The 17729-nt window shown below is 36.0% G+C and overlaps 2 protein-coding genes across 4 annotated transcripts; both read right to left on the bottom strand.

The window, feature by feature from the left end:
* Positions 1-768: 768 nt before the first annotated feature.
* Positions 769-12324, bottom strand: LOC113064296 (capZ-interacting protein-like). Of its 3 annotated transcripts, none has more exons than XM_026234985.1 (7): positions 12194-12319; positions 5489-5575; positions 2457-2534; positions 2135-2197; positions 1824-2024; positions 1261-1728; positions 769-1179 (listed from the first exon to the last, which is right to left on the bottom strand). In XM_026234985.1, exons 1-6 carry the CDS (start codon positions 12197-12199, stop codon positions 1267-1269), a joined length of 897 nt encoding a protein of 298 aa, XP_026090770.1. In that variant the 5' UTR covers positions 12200-12319; the 3' UTR covers positions 769-1179; positions 1261-1266. The 3 variants fall into 3 exon arrangements, with proteins under 3 accessions (XP_026090770.1, XP_026090771.1, XP_026090772.1); XM_026234986.1 differs by having other exon boundaries at positions 1257-1728; XM_026234987.1 differs by lacking the exon at positions 5489-5575 and having other exon boundaries at positions 12194-12324.
* A 276-nt stretch (positions 12325-12600) lies between these two features.
* LOC113064300 (cysteinyl leukotriene receptor 2-like) lies at positions 12601-17628 on the bottom strand. Its single transcript, XM_026234992.1, has 2 exons — positions 16732-17628; positions 12601-15919 (listed from the first exon to the last, which is right to left on the bottom strand). The coding sequence occupies exon 2, from the start codon at positions 15909-15911 to the stop codon at positions 14877-14879; it is 1035 nt and encodes a 344-aa protein (XP_026090777.1). The 5' UTR covers positions 15912-15919; positions 16732-17628; the 3' UTR covers positions 12601-14876.
* Between the last annotated feature and the right edge of the window lie 101 nt (positions 17629-17729).

Consider the following 17729-nt stretch of genomic DNA (forward strand, 5'->3'; position numbering starts at 1 on the left):
AGCAGTGGCCAAAAAAACATTGTATGGGTAGATTATAGATTATAAATTTTTCTTTTATGCCAAAAATCATTAGGATATTAAGATCATGTTCCATGAATATATTTTGTACATTTCCTACCATAAATATATCAAAACTTATTTTTTGTTTAGTAATATGCATTGCTAAGAACTCATTTGGACAACGATTTTCTCAGTATTTAGATTTTTTTCGGATTCCAGATTTTCAAAGTTGTATCTCAACCAAAAATTTCCGATCCTAATAATCCTTATTTATTTAGCTTTCAGATGATGTATAAATCTCAATTTCAATGGGTTTATGTCACAGTTAAGTATTCTACTCTGTAGTCAGGGCCAATATTAAAACACAGAGCACATGCTTCGTGAGAGAGCTCTATTTAAATGATAATCTGTCCCTCACTAGAGCTTCCATGAGGTCAGCACAGATCCCAGAGATGAGAACAGGTCTAACGCTGAAAATCTGTCAGCTCTCCGATTAAGAGATTGTATAAGAGAATATTTGGTACTTCTGCTATATAAACAGATAGTTATTTGCGCATATTTTTTTAAGCAAATATTTGTCTGAAGGCCAGATCTTATGCAGAATAGGAGCAGACTAGGGTCATGACCTCGAGGTAAGTCTTCTCTAGAACCAGAACTTTCCATCTTAGTGATCCTTACATATACTCATGCTTAGATACTTCAATATTTGTCATCCAACACTGCACTGAGAAAACCAATATTCTCCAATGAAATGTGGAATTGTGATAAGTTTTTTTCATATTCCCATTTTTTATTTTCTGCAAGTCTCAATGATCCACCATTCATATTTATGACAGGAATACAACTACGAACTACAAGAACTATATACAAAATATGTGAAGACTAATATTTATATACAAAAGTAAAAACCAAACCAAATCCCATATGATCTCAAATCAAACTAATGTGGCTCAGAACAATAACACAACTGTACAGGAGGGACAATACGGTAGTTCTCTGCAGCTGCGGGTTTCACTTGCACATTCAAACGAATCCAATCTTTGGTTTAAGTCTAAAGTCTTAAACCAATTGACATTATTTCATCTTCTCCTGATGTCTTCGCTATGGTTAAGCAGTGAGTTTCAGTCTTCAGTCTGAGGCAGCTTTGACCTTTTTTTTCTATTTAGAGACTTTACACTCCTGCAAAATAGAAATAATGAGATACAATGAAACAAGCTAATGCATATAACATTTGTGAACCTGGATATGATACCTACTCACTCGGCTCTAATGGTTTACTTCATCTTCTTTCGGTTCCTCTTCTTTCTCATCTGTTGTGTCCGGCTCTGTTTGTGGTTGCGTGTCTAGCGCTTCACGTGTTTCTTCTGTATTGTTAGTCAGCGGTGGTTCATCTTCACGTTTCTCTTCCTTTAGCTCTGGTTCTGTTTCCTCTTCTTTCTCTTCTCCCTCAATCTTTTCCGAAGTCACAGTCTCCACTTTTTCCTCCGGTTCTGGCTTCTCTGGATCTGCAGGTTCCGTTTCCTGCTGGATCTGTTCTTTAGAGGAGAGAGATTCTGCATCTGGTGACGTCTTGTGTTCTTCAAACACGTCTCTTTCATGCCCATTTGGAGTCGTTTGATCGAGGGTGGCTGAGGCTGTTTTATCCACATCATCTCCGCCTTCATCTGCACTGGACTTCCTGTGTCTGCGAGACGGTGGGCGCCGCTTGATGGAAAGTCGAGCTCTACCCTACGCAGATGTAAAAATAAGTGTGAATTAAAATTCTGCAACCAGTTTTATCGGTTTGAATTCACTGACATGTGAAATGATATGAAGCCTCGAACCTTGTTGATGCTTTTGAGAACAGTTCCCTCAGTGGGACTCTCAAAGCTGGCAGGAGTTTCCTCTTGTTTGGGCGTGACAGTTATGGGAGGACTAGAGGGGCTGCTGGGAGAGCCGGGGGAGATGGACGGCACCGGTAACTTCAGCACCCCTGGGCTCTTTGAAAAGGACGGAGGTCCCGTAGGAGAAAGCGTAAGGCTGGCCTGTGTGAAATGGGATGGAAAATCACTTTCATTATCTAAAACAATACTGACTTCTGTCCACTAGAGGGAAACATTGCTGTGTAAGACTAGGAAACCTGTGAACAACCAACCTGCAGTTTCTCAATGAGGGCAGAGTTTCTGTTCTTCCTGGTTGATACTGTTTCAGCTCCTTTCTGAGGATAAAAAAATTAATCAGTTACATAAAAACAAAACCAATTTTTTTTTAACAATACTGACGGTTTATATTGAAAAAGCTTTGAAAATCTACATCATTGCTAAAAACACATTGCAAATTTTGATTTGAGGTAGTAGTTTACAAACATAATTTCTATATGCATTTAACTAAAGTTAATGTTTTAACTACATTGCAACAAAAGCTAGTTATATTACTGACAATTTGGAGTTTTTTCCCTCAATCCCTGATCATCTCACCTCATCCTGGCTTTGACCTGCATCATTAGCAGCAGGCAGCGGTAGTGAGCGTGGGGGTCTCCTCCTCACAGGCTTGTTCTGGAACAAAAGAAGAGCTCAGATCCACATGCTATACATCCACATAAACACGTGCATACCTTACCACAGAAATGACTTCCACAGAATCCTAATCATCAAAAAAAAAAAAAAAAAAAAAAGGCACCCCCTTACAAACAAATACATATTAATATGTTCTATATACATAAAGTATTTATAGAATTAAATAAAACATTTTTTATAATATTTAAAAAAAATAATAATAAAAATAATATTATTATATCTGTAAAAATAAAAATACACAAAATCTATAAAAAATGTAAACTAAAGAATTAACATTTTTTAAATAAAATTAAACATAATATTTAAAATAAATAATTATAGAAATATTATACTATAATATAGAAACAGAATAAAACTATTAAAAACTACATAAAACACAATTAGAATATGGTCCCACTTTATATTAAGTGGCCTTAACTACTATGTACTTACATTTAAATTAATAATTTGCACTTATGTTGTACATGGATGTTTTTGCATTATACTTATACTTTTTACATTAAAATACTTGCATGTAATTACATCTGTAATTAATTTCCGTAATTACATTTTTAATTACAGTTGACCCATCCCTAACACCTTAACCCACCCTTAAACCTATACATAACACCAAAGCTGCAATACATTGCAATACAATATAAACACAATAAGTACACTATACTTTACTTTGATGTAAGTTCATTGTAGTTAAGTCCACCTAATATAATGTGGGACCCAATATTAAAAAAATATACAATGTATAATATTAATACAAAAAAGTTATAAAGCTATTTAAGATAAAAAGAGAAATTAATAAAACAATTAAAAAATCCTGACTAAAAATAAAATGTCTAAAATTACACGACTAAATTAAACATTAAGATGATTGACATTTTTTTAAAAGATATGCAATTTTATGTACTTGTTTGCAATGAGGAAATGTTTGAGAAATAATACAAGAATGAGCAACAAGGCCTACAAAGGGGAAAAAGAAAGGAGTGGTAAAAACAAGATAACCCATCTGTCATCTGCACAGACATGCAGCATAGTATTTCTGTATTGCATAACATTCATTCTTATTAATATCTGTGCTTGAGGACGCCTTCCTTCGGTGTCCGTTTCCCAAGCGATAGAATGACACTTTGCCAAGCAGTTCATGAGGATTTCCACATCCAGTCTTAACATTAATACCTAGGCCCAAGAGTTAACAAGAGTTGTACATTCGTAAGAACAAAAATCTGGGTGGCATTGAATCTAAAATCCACTGCAGAATTGTTCCAAAGTATGTGACAAGGGAATTTGCTTCCTTGTCTGCAAAACGGGGGGCAGGCCCAGAACTAACCTAGAAATTTCCCCCTGAAAATGATACACTTCCTGTTTAAATGTACACAGCAGGTATCAAGAAACATGTCTGCGTTACATAATTATTCATTTTAGACTTAAAGGGTTAGTTCACCCAAAAATTAAAATTAGACTGTGTTTTACTCACCCTCAAAGAATCCTAGGTGCACATGACTTTTTTCTTTCAGACGAATCTAGTCAGAGTTATATTAGAAATCGTCCTGCTATTCCATTTACATTTTGAATATGGATATTTTTCTTAACAAAAGGCATTAATTCACTACAGGAGGCCTTTGTTCACCCCCCGGAGCGGTGTGATACACTTTTAATTATAGTTGGGCTCTTTTTATTTCACTTTTTTTGGGACTGAAGCACTGCAACACCCGCTTACTGCAAAGATGGAGAATAGCCAGGACCATTTTTAATATAACTCCAACTGGATTCGTCTGAAAGAAGAAAGTCATGTACACCTAGGATGCCTCCGGGGCGAGTAAAACATTTTTGAGTGAAATAACCCTTTAATGTTATGCTGCAATATAGAGTTCTTAATATACACACAGATTAATTTGCTGTGGATAAATGATATCAATTTCCAATTTTAATGTCAGTGATTTTTATTGCATCATTTGATATTTTAAATATATATATTTTTTGCTTAAGGTGAGACACTGCAGGCAAAACCACAGTTTTTTCAAGCACCTGTCAATTTTGAGATTCTGGGCTTTTTGGCTTTTCATAAAGTGCTTTTTCAAACTAGTGGAAGGAAAACATCCAAAAGACACCGTTAAGCACTTTATCTGTTTGTGTCAATAGATTTCGATTACAATACATATTTTTAAAGGCCGTTTTCTCAAAATAATTTTTTTCTCCAACACTGAGCCATATCAGTAGCACTTACTCACACCAAACTTTACATTTTTATTCCTGTCTATATTCTGAAGGTTTTTACAGAGGGATTAGTTCATATATATTTTCCTTGATAATATACAACATTTTATTCCACCCAATATTTTGAAAATATGTTGTTTTCTGGCTGTTCCAAGTTTTTCTGAATTATGGAGTGACAAAAAAAAAAGATACCCAGAATTCCCTCTGTAAAAACATTTGACTGTAATATAAAAAAAATATTAAAAAAAAAAAATGTTGAAACTGACTTCATCTAGTGTTCAGATTTTTGTACTAGACATTTATGCAAATATATGTCTAGCCAATAGCTCATATTTCATTAAATAATGCATCATTTGCATATTTAAACATAACATTTTTGAAAACTTGTAATACAAAAAATGTTTGCAGTAATCAATGTAATCAATCAACTGGGTAAGTAAGGTGATAACTATCAGTTATTTGTTTTTACCCTATTCACCTGCAGTGTCTCGCCTTATGTTTTCATCCACACTAAACTAATGGTTAACTGATTTTTAAAGGAAATTAGGAAAAAAGATAGCAGAAAAGCTGAAGATTGAAAACAAAATGATAAACTTTAAGCAAAAGCAGGGGAAAAAAGATGACTTTGTTAAAGTCCAGGAATAGAGTACAATGGGACAAATTAGGAAGTTCAAGTGTGAAAGCAGAGAGGATGTGATCATAGTCAGATTAATATGAAACCTCACCACTTCAGCGTCTGTCATGTGGGGTATTGGAATACTGAATTTTCCAGCTAGTTCAGCCACCGAGCGCTTTTTTACAACAGAATGCTCCTAAAAATACAACAATGTTAGTGTATGAATGAGAACAGACCCTTCTTTTTGATATATTGTTTGTAATATGAATTTTTTACATTGCAATCCGTGGCAAAGCATCCTTAAATCAATTTATTTAATGTAAAACACCTGCCACCTTTATACATAACAAATTTTCTGAAAAATGTATAAAAACACATAATATTGCAAAGGGAAAAGCAGCACCCTCTATTTGAGAATTTAAGGCCATCTTTGCCTTAAGCGTCTAGAAACAATTCTAATTACAAGCCATTAGGTGTGTAACACTGACTTCCACAGTGAGGCTGAGAAAATGTCTTGTTTTTCTCCACAGGAAACCACATGAGTCATGAATGCACATTTGAGCACAGTGATGAAAAGATCGTATTTCAAAGGAAATCTTTGAGAAAGTGCTTTTTGAGCCATGCAACTGGCCTCATGGGGACATGGGCTCAGTCGGGTGTAACTTCAGCCCGCTGTTATCATCCCAGTCTCAGGCTCTTCCATCCACAGGCCCCCATCTAGGACCATTAGCTCTCTCACTATCAGTGAAGGGAAACCAGTGCTACCTTCTCAATAGTGATTGCAGAATGTGGTATTTTAGGGCTGGGGCCCTAAAACTGTTTGTTGTCAAGGAGTTCATTCTCAGAGCTTTGTGGGAACCCTTCAACACTAAGCTGCATGCAGTCTATATCTTACAGGATGTTGGTTATACAACGATGAGGCAACTTAAGATAAACTGAAGTATACAAGACGAGTTAAAAACAGGAAGGGTGTTTGAGCAAGGCAAGAGCATAACATCAGAAGCGGAATTTCTTTTCAAACCAGCAAAGCTATTATGAATGCATCTTCATGATTAAATTAAGTTGCAGTTTGTGGGGACAAATAGTTTTTTTTTTTATAAAAAAAAAAAAAGAGAAGAAATTTGTCGTCATCATCCTAAAATGTTAAGGCTCCTCTTTTCCATTAATTGAAAATGCATGACGATCAGATCAGAGATGTGCAATGCTTTACTGTGACCCTGTCTGAAGTAACTTGTGTGTGTGAAATGTATGTTACTCAATATTAAGTTTAATTAAATAAATTTTTTAATATACTTTTAATATGTAAACATATTTTGTTGTCATTTGAACCTGAATCTTCACTTCTACACTCAAATATGTCAAGCTAACACAAAGAACTACAATTTTTTTAATAATCTTGCTTTGGTGTCTATGAGAGCCTGCTAGCCTCTCATAAACACAAAATAATAATAAAAAAAAAGTACTGTACATGACAGCCAGCTGCTTCTTAAAATCTCCAAATAAGACCTGGTATATACCTGGTACCTTGATGCATTCAGGCCTCAGTTATAAAAAATATATATTTTGCCCAGCCTCTTTCCATCTGCGCTGCTCTCAGTCCTGCCTGCGTCTGCTGCCCATGTGTTCCAGCTCCACTAAATCCAGTTCTCTTTAAGATAAAAGCATTCCAACATGACATCATTTGCCCTATTTAGTGCCCATGGACAGAAAAAAAGTGTTCTGTGAAACAGCTTGTTACTAATTTAAATCTAGGCATTTCACTTATATATCAGTGCATCATGTTTCGAAGTAGACTTTATGCATAACAGAAACCTATTCAAGCAGTTTAGCCCATATCATGCATTAAGGCATGCGTTTTGTCACCCAGCTCACTTCGAACTCCAGCCTGAGAAAACATTCTCAAGTGTGACCCCAAGACACATTCACAGAAATTCTCAGTGTCACTGACAAATTGACAAATTTATGCTAACTGCCAAAGTCAACATGGGAAGATGATGAGGCTGAGACTGAACTGCTACTAGAGCGGAGCTCCCATGCCTGAAATGCAACATAGCAACATGTTTGCCATTTTTAACATTTTTAACTGAGAAAAAAAATATTTCCTTCATCCAGTTCCCCTCTATGATCAGATTTTTGAAGATTCAGCAAGTAAAAATCTTATAATATACCATTATGTAAATAGATATTATGTAAATCTAAAAATAAAACGGCATTGTTAGCATGTATAACTCTGTGGGAATATTTTACAGAGAAAGGAATATTTTATCCCCAAAAATATATACAGATTTTTTTTTTAAGCTGAAACCATGGTCCACATGAACATTAAATGCAAAAAAATGATGTACACGTATATGACACAATTGTTGCTCACTTTAATCCAAGTGATGGCTCCCATGGACTTTATAATATTATAGCTCACTAAAGAAATATGGGTTCAGCTAAAAAATTTATTCACTGTTCTTCTGAAGAAAGAAAGACACCTACAACCTGAATGGGCCAAGGGTGAATCGATAAACAGCACCTTTTCATATCTGGGTGAACGATTCCTTTAAAGATTGAACATAAATGACAAATGGTGTGGTTTTTACTTTTAAAAGGTTTAATGCACATGCTAACATGTTAAGTACAGGACATTGAGCTCATTACTACTCATTTAATGCAGTGTGTGGGCAGATCTACCCTTGAGATTTACAACATTTGTGTATGTGTGTGTGTGTCTCAGCTGTGCCTTTGCACACATTAAACACACACCTGCAGAGATGACTCCTGAAGATGACATCACTGCTGCAATAGTCACTAATAGCTTCTCCAACAATTTTACTACCTTCATAAACACAATGTAAGCAACAAAAGACAAATCCGTTCTAAAGTTTTATCTTTACAAGAGTTGGCAGCAGTCAGATGACACAGGGTGAGAAACAAAGCAACAAACAATCGATTCAGCCTTTCTTCGTCTCCAAAACAGAGGCATGATCATGATGACACGCGCTTTTTAACGGCCCTACTGAAGCTAGAATCAGCTCATTAAGCACACGGCCATCAGGAGTGTAGGAGCAGTTGTGTGTAAAAAATCATCTAAGAGAGACTCAGGGGTATTTTGGGTAGCCATGTTGTTACCAGGGGCATTTTGTCAGAGGCTATGAAAATCAGACAAATAATTTGTGACCTGACATTAAACAATTACATTTCTAGGAACACTTCACAAAAGCCAAAGCCCAAATTTCAGTTGGGAACAGTTAATAATTACACATTATCTTTTTTTACAGTAGTGAGCCTTTGATGTGACCTGTTTTTTATAAATACTATATTAATATAACAAAATAAAATTATGATTTTGTTCCAACCCATACATGCTCCTAATTCTAGAAGTCCACCAGTACACACTGTGCTGACTGTGCAAAACAGTCTGTGCAACCGGAAAAAAAAAAGAATCAGTAAATTTAATCAGTATACACAGAAACTTTTAAATAATAGTCAATAGAAAAACATCTACTGTACCAGCAGGGGCTAGCTGGGTCATGTTAACTAGCCAAACCTTGACCTCTTAAGTTAAAGTTAGCTAAATGTCTATATGTAAACAGCTAGTGACCTGAATAACACTCTTGGTTAATGGCACAGACATCTGTGGTTTGTAACACCCACAGTAATGCAAAGTTGCAGAAAGACCACATATTTTCGGACATGTGTATAGAGTATGTTTATGGCCTAAGTCACTCTTTCTTTCCTAAAGGCAACAGAGTTCAAAGACAATCAGGTTCTTCTAGAGTGATCTCTATCCAGAAGTGCACCAGTACTATGACATCATGTTCCGGATCTGAATATTTGGAGTGGATTGTGTGCTGGAAAAGTCGAGCCTTCGCAAAACACTCTGGTGTGAGTCAGTGAGTTATGATGACGGACTCCACCTCACACCCAGATCCCATCACGGTCCAGGTCTTGAATCAATCACACAGCGTTCCAGGAGTATGTAATGACTCCATCTACAGCACAGACATCCACTTCCTGTGACGGGACAAGCTGTCTCCACTTGGCATTATCTGACATCTGAAAGGACGGTTTGGTTGGAATGGACAGTTACCTGACAGTGACACAACTATGAACCAAACAACTGTTTTGAATCATGGCATGGAAAAGACATGGAGATTGTGTCCTGCACTGAACATTTACATCACTTGCTAATACTCCAAATGAAGTCATGTCCCGGAATTTTTAGACAAGTTCACACCCATATGCTCTCACAGTCTCGCAGCACAAAGTTAAGCAAGTTCTTTATGAGGTAATGAATGATTGCTCTCCTAAATGCGCAGAACACTATCAAGTACAAAGAACAAACCAAATATACAAGCCCTTTGAGAGGAAAGCTTGCTGTAGTCAGTTAATAGTGTTGCAATAACATTTCCCTTCTCAAAATCTCTCCATCTCATCTATGAGCACAATTTGTGGTTGTGCACAGCTCAGACAAGAGAGGGCCATTGCCCTAACAGCTGCCGAGGTGGGACTGACACTGACCCGCAGGCTCGCATAACTGACATTCAGGAGATAATCAACTTAAATATCCAGAAGTCCACGCGGTAGAGTGCTCTGAGGGTCAGTATTACCAAACACAAAGCTGTAAAACAGGCATGCATTAAATGCAGTCAATCCAAACTTCACAACTCTTATAGCAGTCAAGGTACATTTTTTTAAAGGCAGGAATTAAATCATCTCTTTAAAAGTGGCTCAGCTCAGAACGGATTCACCAATGGTTCATTCTATGCAAAATGTACTATCATCATAAAATGAGCTGAGAAACCTATTTATTTTGTCTTTTATTAATCTTTTTTTTTTTTTTTTTTTCGCTATTCGGCATGCATATCTGAGCAAACAAACAATTCTTCTGACCACAATGTAATCTTCCGAACCAGACAACAGAAGCACATGCACATGCAGGTGTTTTGCATGTTATACTGTCACTGCCCAATAAGCAGCAGCTCATTAAATTAAGTTTTAATAATTCTGCTATAATATTGTGTAATGCCACACTGTTGTCTGCATGATCTGTAATTATAACAAATATCTAACATGATACAGCAACAATTATAGCACATGATAAATGTTGATGAGCGATTTTGTTGATGAGGCTTTCAGTTGTAGACTCATTCGCATGAACAAAAAAAGTTGTGAAAGAATTGCATTGCCATTTTTCACATGAAGATGGATTACAAATAATATTGAATGTGTGATAATTGTAGTTCTTGAAACCAATCACTTGTAGTTTTCTATTCTCTAATATTCTGACTGAAATTTGACAAAAGTTTATCTTTTAAATATAATTTGTTAGTCAAATAATTTCTTGAAACATCCATGAAAAAAAATAATTAAATAACAAACATACATTTTTAAACCAAATAAACGGTTTAATTTTTTTATTTAGGTATGCCCAACCCAATCCCTTAATTCATATTAAGAAATAATAATATAGTTATTTATTATTGTCATATTTGTAAAGCAACTAAATGATATATGGCAGCTTTAGTGGAAACCATATACAGTACATAAGCAGTATAGAACATACAGTAAAAAAACACTGAAACCAATGGAAAAATTCACATTTTCCCACAGGTCTCTAAAGCTGCACTCAAAATATTCACTGACAGAAAAAAAAGTGATTAGAGCATTCAGCCACTCAATTAATTACAAACTGTATGCTGGAAATCAGTTGTCAAAAAGCCTCCAATCTGCAAATCAAAGCATACATGCACCTTCAAACTCAAGCACATGGGTCCATCATCAAACCCCGCCATTTTAATCTTTCATACGAATGAGGTTACACCACTTCCTGTGTCAGTTAGCTGACTGTCACTCCACTTTCTTTCTTACTTGAGACTCGTAAGGGAACCAGTGTCAAAGCAATTCGAAGAGTAACTTGTACAAACACAACAATAAAACCGCTAGTGATGATGGCAGCCTCTGCAAACAAGGTTATGTGAATTATGATTGATGGAGGTTTAGAGGTGGCTTGGCCCATGTGAATTACATAGCCACAGCTATGCTTAATCTTTTATCCACCGACTCCAAATTCACATATGACATTGCCAAGAGTGTTGTGTGGAAACCATTATCATCTCTTAAGCTTGACAGCACACAGATTTCAAAGCCTAATTAATATGCCTATTAAAAAGGTTAAACAAACAACAACTAATTTAACCCAAACACACGTTAAATGAAAAACTATATAATGTATAAATATATTATGCATACAGTGGAGTCAAAAAGTCTGAGCGCACAAAATCTGAGATACAAAATGTAACTTGAAACTGGAAGCACAAGTTTTAGGATTTATAAATGCTATGATGTAAAAAGAATAAGGCATATTTAACTATTTAAGATAATCATAAATTATTACACAAAAGTGTGGATTTAATGCAGCTTTAGTGCTGTTGGTATTAAAGCAAAGGGACAAACCAATACAAAAAATATTGAAATGTTAGTTTATGCTTATTATATATATATATATATATATATATATATATATATATATATATATATATATATATATATTCTATTAATTATTATCTGTAATGAAAAATATTCACTAAAGAAATCAAAACACGCTTTTCACTATAATTTTGGAGCTCAGTGTATAATCAAAACAGACTCGTCAAAAATGACGTCTATAAAGATTGATGCTTTGCCATCTTGAATCATCTCGTCGCATCTCATGGACTGAAATGCAACAAGTTCTTGTTTACTCTGCAGCAGATAACGCATGAAGAGCAGTATAGGAAATTGCAACAAAGAGTTTGAAGCGCAAGCACAGTAAATGATTCCATACCTCCATCTTCCACGGTCGTTGGCGTGTTCTCAACTTCTTGTAGCTGTTTTGGTGTGACACTTGCTTAAGGAACTCGCGCGCTCTCTGCTCCTCACACGAGCGCAGTGTGCACGCGCGCTCTTGTAAGTCAAGAGGGTGGTCGTTAGTTATATTTAGGCCTGACTCTTACAACATTTCCATGGTCATAAGATTGTGCCATACTCTAAGAGTAAAAAACTGTTGTAGCGAAATGGCCTGTAGTTTCTTATGTATTTTCACAATTACAGAAACTAATCATGAAAACTCTGTGCTGAAAATAAAATGACGTTAATACCAAGGAGAAATAGTTTTTTTTTTTTTTTGCATAAATTTCTCAAAGAACTGCATTTTTGAAAATATAATTAAAGCTGTTAATGTCTTGAAGACATCTGTTTTCTAGAAACAGCTGTTTTATTCTACATTGGGCAGGTCGCCCTCTCATGGGCGCAGCCATATTTACATCACATGACAAGCCATGGAATGGACAAAACTACTACAGCTAGTACCACAACAAATAAAACATTACTTTTTTTAAAGCTCAAAACATTTTATAAAATCTAAAAGTACATCTTTGTATAAAAAAGAAAGAAAAAAAAAAAAAGAAAAAAAAAAACTATACACACAATACAACTTACCACGGTGGTTCTCAGGGCCGCAAGATAATTTACATTGACAAAACATAAAACAAAGGTGATTTAACAGCATAGTGCAGAGTGTTATTTACAAGTGTGTCATAAAAGGAACATCTTCATTGCAGTGCCAGAGGTTAGCAAACATTTCTTACCAACAGATCCGTATAAAATGCAAAACCACTGTTACTGCTGGGATGAATATAGGTTAAATGAAAACTAAAACTAAAACAAATGCTTGAATTTACCTGTAGTTATATTTGGAGTGTTTAATTTGGTATTTGGTAGGTTAACATCCACATTATATCAATATTAGTTTCTCATATCAATGATTAATTTAAATGAAACATTTCCACAAGACAAAAGCATCAGCTGCTGAGCTTTTAAAACATGCTATTATTGCTTGGTGGCTAACAGTTAACTTGATAATAAACACTTTTGCCAAAATTGCTCTAAAGTGCTAAAAATGCAATCTAAGTCCATAGCTCACAAGACTTTAACTTGTGTGTTGATGCAGAGGACGTTTCTAATGTGCTTCAGTCAGGTTGAGCAGTATGCACCATAATGGGAGGAGCTTTAGTGAGAGAACAAGTTATAATACTTCCATTTATGGATGAAATGAAAGAGGAAGCAGTATTTTTTTTCTTTTTTACAGCCCATTCAATGTTTATGTATAAACAAAACAATTGCTCTTAGAAACAGTTCTCTTGACATTTTCTCTTTAAGCATTGCATCTAAAAGAAAAAGTAAAAAAAAGTACTGCAATACGCATGGGATGCATGTTTACAATGAAATCTGACCAGCAGTGACCATGACATCCAACATGGGCTATTATAACAAAAGTGTGTCAAGTATGGTAACCTAAAAAAGAGGAAGGGTGCAGTTTTAATGTGTCGATAAGGAGAGCTGTGAAAAGCAGGTGAATGCATGAAGCCACATGCTTTGCTTGCATTACTTTTGCTTCCTGATTACGCAGAATTTAACATGGGACTCTGCAGACACATGCCATAGATGTACAGAGAGAAGTGAGACCATCAGCACAGGACAAACCATTTAAATTGAAAATATAAATTGAAACCATAATACATGCTATAGTACACATATGGGTGCAACAGCACTGGCTAAATATTAGCATGATTCACTTAACATTCAACACCACAATACTGAGGTAACAGTTATTTAGAGTTACCAATGGAAGCGCAAACACTGATCCGCCACCTGAAGTTATTGGATAATGGAACTGAGGAAGAGCACATGCAGTGACTTACATATCGGGTTCATTACAAGCTCGATCAACAGCATTCAATAATACCGTTATAATATTAGTAAGTGGGCCCAATTTCTGGGGGATTTGTGATCATTTTAATTTTATAAAAGCACTTATTTGTCTGGTTTCACGGACAGGTCTTAAATTAAGCCAGGATTGGGCCTTAGTTAAATTAGAACTTTTTTTTTATATTTCCTAGGAAAAACATTTCTGGTGTTGATACAAATCAATGGGTTTTATTTATTTATGCCAGTGCAAGTTGCGTTCAGTTAAGGCAGCTCAAATATGCATTTTAGTCTGGGACTAGACTTAAGCTTTGTCTGTGAAACCAGGCATTAGCCTTCTATTAAAACTATTTTAGCTGTATAGCTGTTGTCTTCATTTTGATGGTTATCATAGTTGTAATACAGAAAAGGTTAGTATTTTTCCACACTAAAATCATAACACTCATTTTTACGCAAGTCTTGTGGCTATACTGAAACAATGAGTAGCCTATCTTAACGTTTACAAATTTTGCAATCATTTGCAATCAAGATTTATTAATAAAAAAAAAAAAATAGGGATCAGTCTAAATTAATTTGCAGGAATCGAAATTTTGTTGAGTTTATCGTAATGAACCCACAATATCTCTAAAGGCCGATCAGTAAAACGTGACCTTTTTGTGCATCTATTTATGAAGTACACAGAAGAATGCGGTACTTCTTGTATGTTCTTTGTTTGTACTTCTGGTCTGTTCTTTGTTGATCGGATCTGTTCAACCATTTTCCATTCAGTTCTGCAAAACCCGTAACTCTTCCTGCTGTAGATTCCTCCCTGAAGCACAAGTGCTGGTTTTTCTTCCTCCTGTCCATTTAGCAAAGAATGTTCGGGAATTTTCCCCAACGAAGAAGAAGAGAACGGGGTCCAGACAACTGTTAGCCGTGCACAAGCAATGCGCTATGACGGCAGCCTTACGGACTACCAAAATATAGTCACACGAGTCTTTGTATCCATGCATCTGGACATGCTTCTCAGTTGTTAAGAAGATAGTCCGCACTATGTGATACGGCATAAAGCACACCAGGAAGATCCCAAGGCTGATGATGACCAGAGCACAAGCCTTCTTCCTGCAAGGTCTGGTTCTACCGAGTGCAGGACTAGGCCTCAGAAGGTTCTTCGCAACCAAGACCGAGCAGAAAAGAACAATCACCAAAGGCAACACAAAGCCCACTGGAAACGTAACGTTGTTGATGAGGAGCAATTGGTCCACGTTGTCCTCCGCCAGCTCTAAACATCGAAAATGGCCTTGGCTTTGATTCTTTTTCTTAGTGAACAACAGTGGACTGCATGCAACACCCATAAAGAGCCAAATGAGAGCACACACGATACCTGCGACGTAGTGCGTCTGTATACGAACGTACAGGTACGGCCGCACCAGCGCCAGATAACGCAGGATGTTCAGGGCCACTAGGAAATACACAGAGCTGTACATATTCAGATAAAACACATATGAGATTAATTTACAGGTGACGTGCCCAAAAATCCAGTGCGAGTTCATTAAGTAGTAGGAGACCCTCAGGGGCAGAGAGGACACCAGCATCAGGTCTGATACTAACAGGTTCACCATTAACAAGCTGACCGGAGTGAAACTCTTCTGGGTCCTCCATTGGCTGAAGAAGACGCAGACAGATAAAGAGTGACCGACAAGTCCCAGGACAAAAAAGAGGATGTATGCTACAGGATACACTTGTCGTTTGAAGTAATCGGTGCTGTTGGAGCTCAGACAGGTGATGTTTTCCCTGAGCTCTGGAAATGACGCATTCATGTCCTTCCCTGGAGAAAGATTCGAGTTAGTTTTAGTGATTTAAAACAAGCAACAGAACAGTTCTTTAAGAGATAGATTACCATTATGTAGTTACAAACCTAACACTCTTCTTGCACAGACACACACACACACACATAAAAAAAAGTTATTTTGAAGAATGTTTTGGCCAATACAAAGAAAGTCAGTGGGGTTTAAAAAAAAATCTAGACCCAACTGACTTTCAATGCATGGATGGGGAAAAAAAACATTACTTTTCAGAATATCCTATGTATCGAAAGATGAAAGCGAGCAATTTTTTTGTTGAACAATGTACTCTTCAAAAACTAAAGGTTTTTTGTTTGCATCAATGGTTCCCCAAAGAACCGTTAACATTCACAATCATTGGGAAAAAGTTCTACATATTATAAAATGTCTTCATAGACAAATAAACAAAAAAGTTAAGGTACACAAAATGGTTGTTTTATTTCCTTAACTATGAAAACCTCCTTTTGGAGTCTTTATTATTAAGAGTGCAAGTGCATTCTTACCGATTGTTTTACAGTATGTACCATTTGCAGTTCACACTTTAATTTACTTTTACTATTAAAAGAAAACAGGTTTTTCTAGTCTATTTTAAACAATCTCAAACACAATCTCAGTTGGTAAAGAGTCTTATTAAAAATAAATCTTTATCTCCAATTACTTCTCTCCATAGCAGCCACATACCATGTTAACACACAGCTGAATGCTTTTAAACCATTACGACAACTGTAATGTAAAGCAAGTTTATAGGACACATTATATATATTTAACAGCAAACTGTAAAAGCAAGACATGTTACCTTTTCTGCAGTGTGAAGAGGTGAAAGCAGGTCGTCCAAAAGCGCACACAGCTTTATCACTAGCCAACCCAGCATAGCACTGTCAACTACTAAAGGATGTATGAGGTAGAAAACTCAGTAGGAGGAGGAGGATGTCCCAAGACCGGCCTCCCCATCATCACTTTAATCTGTTCAAAAGGACTGATTCATTTCCTTCTATAACAAAATCAGCCACCATTCTACTCGCATCGTTCAGTGTAGCAGTGCTTTCAATAGCTGTGGATAAGTGTTTTGAATAATAGGTCTTGAAAAACATATATAAAAGGTCCAAAGTCCAAAGCTTATCATAATGGGTTAAATGACTGAAGCCACTTACGTGCAAAACGAAACAATTGTGCATGTCAGCTTTAAACCACAATAATATATGCAGATGTGCATTTTGCCGGCCCCAATATTCATTTCCTCGTGTTATATGGAATTTAACCCAGTTATGCTGCACTAAACTTTTCACAAGCACAAGCACTTCTGAGGATGATGATGTACTGATAACCTTAAAAAGAACCCACTGCTGACAAAGCAGAGCCTTTGTGAGCGTCTGTTACGATGAGAGCAGGACATTAAAAACCATAAATGACGTGATGGGGATTTTGAATAAACTGCATTCAATTTCATCTTCTGCCTTCATGTACAGACAAGTTCTAGTATATGAGTCATGATCATTTCTTAACAATAACCTACTTATGAAATAGGTGATTTCACAACAATTGGGAAGCATGGACGAAAAAATGATTTCAAAGTCAAAATGATCAAGTTTCGAAAAAAATGAGACACTAAGAGATTCTTCTCTGGTCTTTAAATACAACTAATGCGAGGAAGACATTTGCGAACGTCATTACCTGACAAACAGCATTCCGGTTGGTAGTATATCTGCCAACGCTTGGCTAAACAAAAAAAAAAAAACCAAGGGTGATTTATCATTTTAGTATCATGTGCTATGGCTACAGTCTTGGTTTGTGGCA

The sequence above is a fragment of the Carassius auratus genome, chromosome 46 (assembly GCF_003368295.1).
Source record: "Carassius auratus strain Wakin chromosome 46, ASM336829v1, whole genome shotgun sequence".
In the NCBI taxonomy this organism is placed as follows: domain Eukaryota; kingdom Metazoa; phylum Chordata; class Actinopteri; order Cypriniformes; family Cyprinidae; genus Carassius; species Carassius auratus.

Excerpts from the sequence above, each read along its gene's own strand:
- LOC113064296 (XM_026234985.1), bottom strand. Across the intron at positions 2,198-2,456 it reads CAGGTCAAAGCCAGGATGAG|AAAGGAGCTGAAACAGTATC; the intron begins GTGAGATGATCA and ends TTTTATCCTCAG. Across the intron at positions 2,025-2,134 it reads CCCTCATTGAGAAACTGCAG|GCCAGCCTTACGCTTTCTCC; the intron begins GTTGGTTGTTCA and ends CATTTCACACAG.
- LOC113064300 (XM_026234992.1), bottom strand. The coding sequence starts at position 15,911 with ATGAATGCGTCATTTCCAGAGCTCAGGGAAAACATCACCTGTCTGAGC.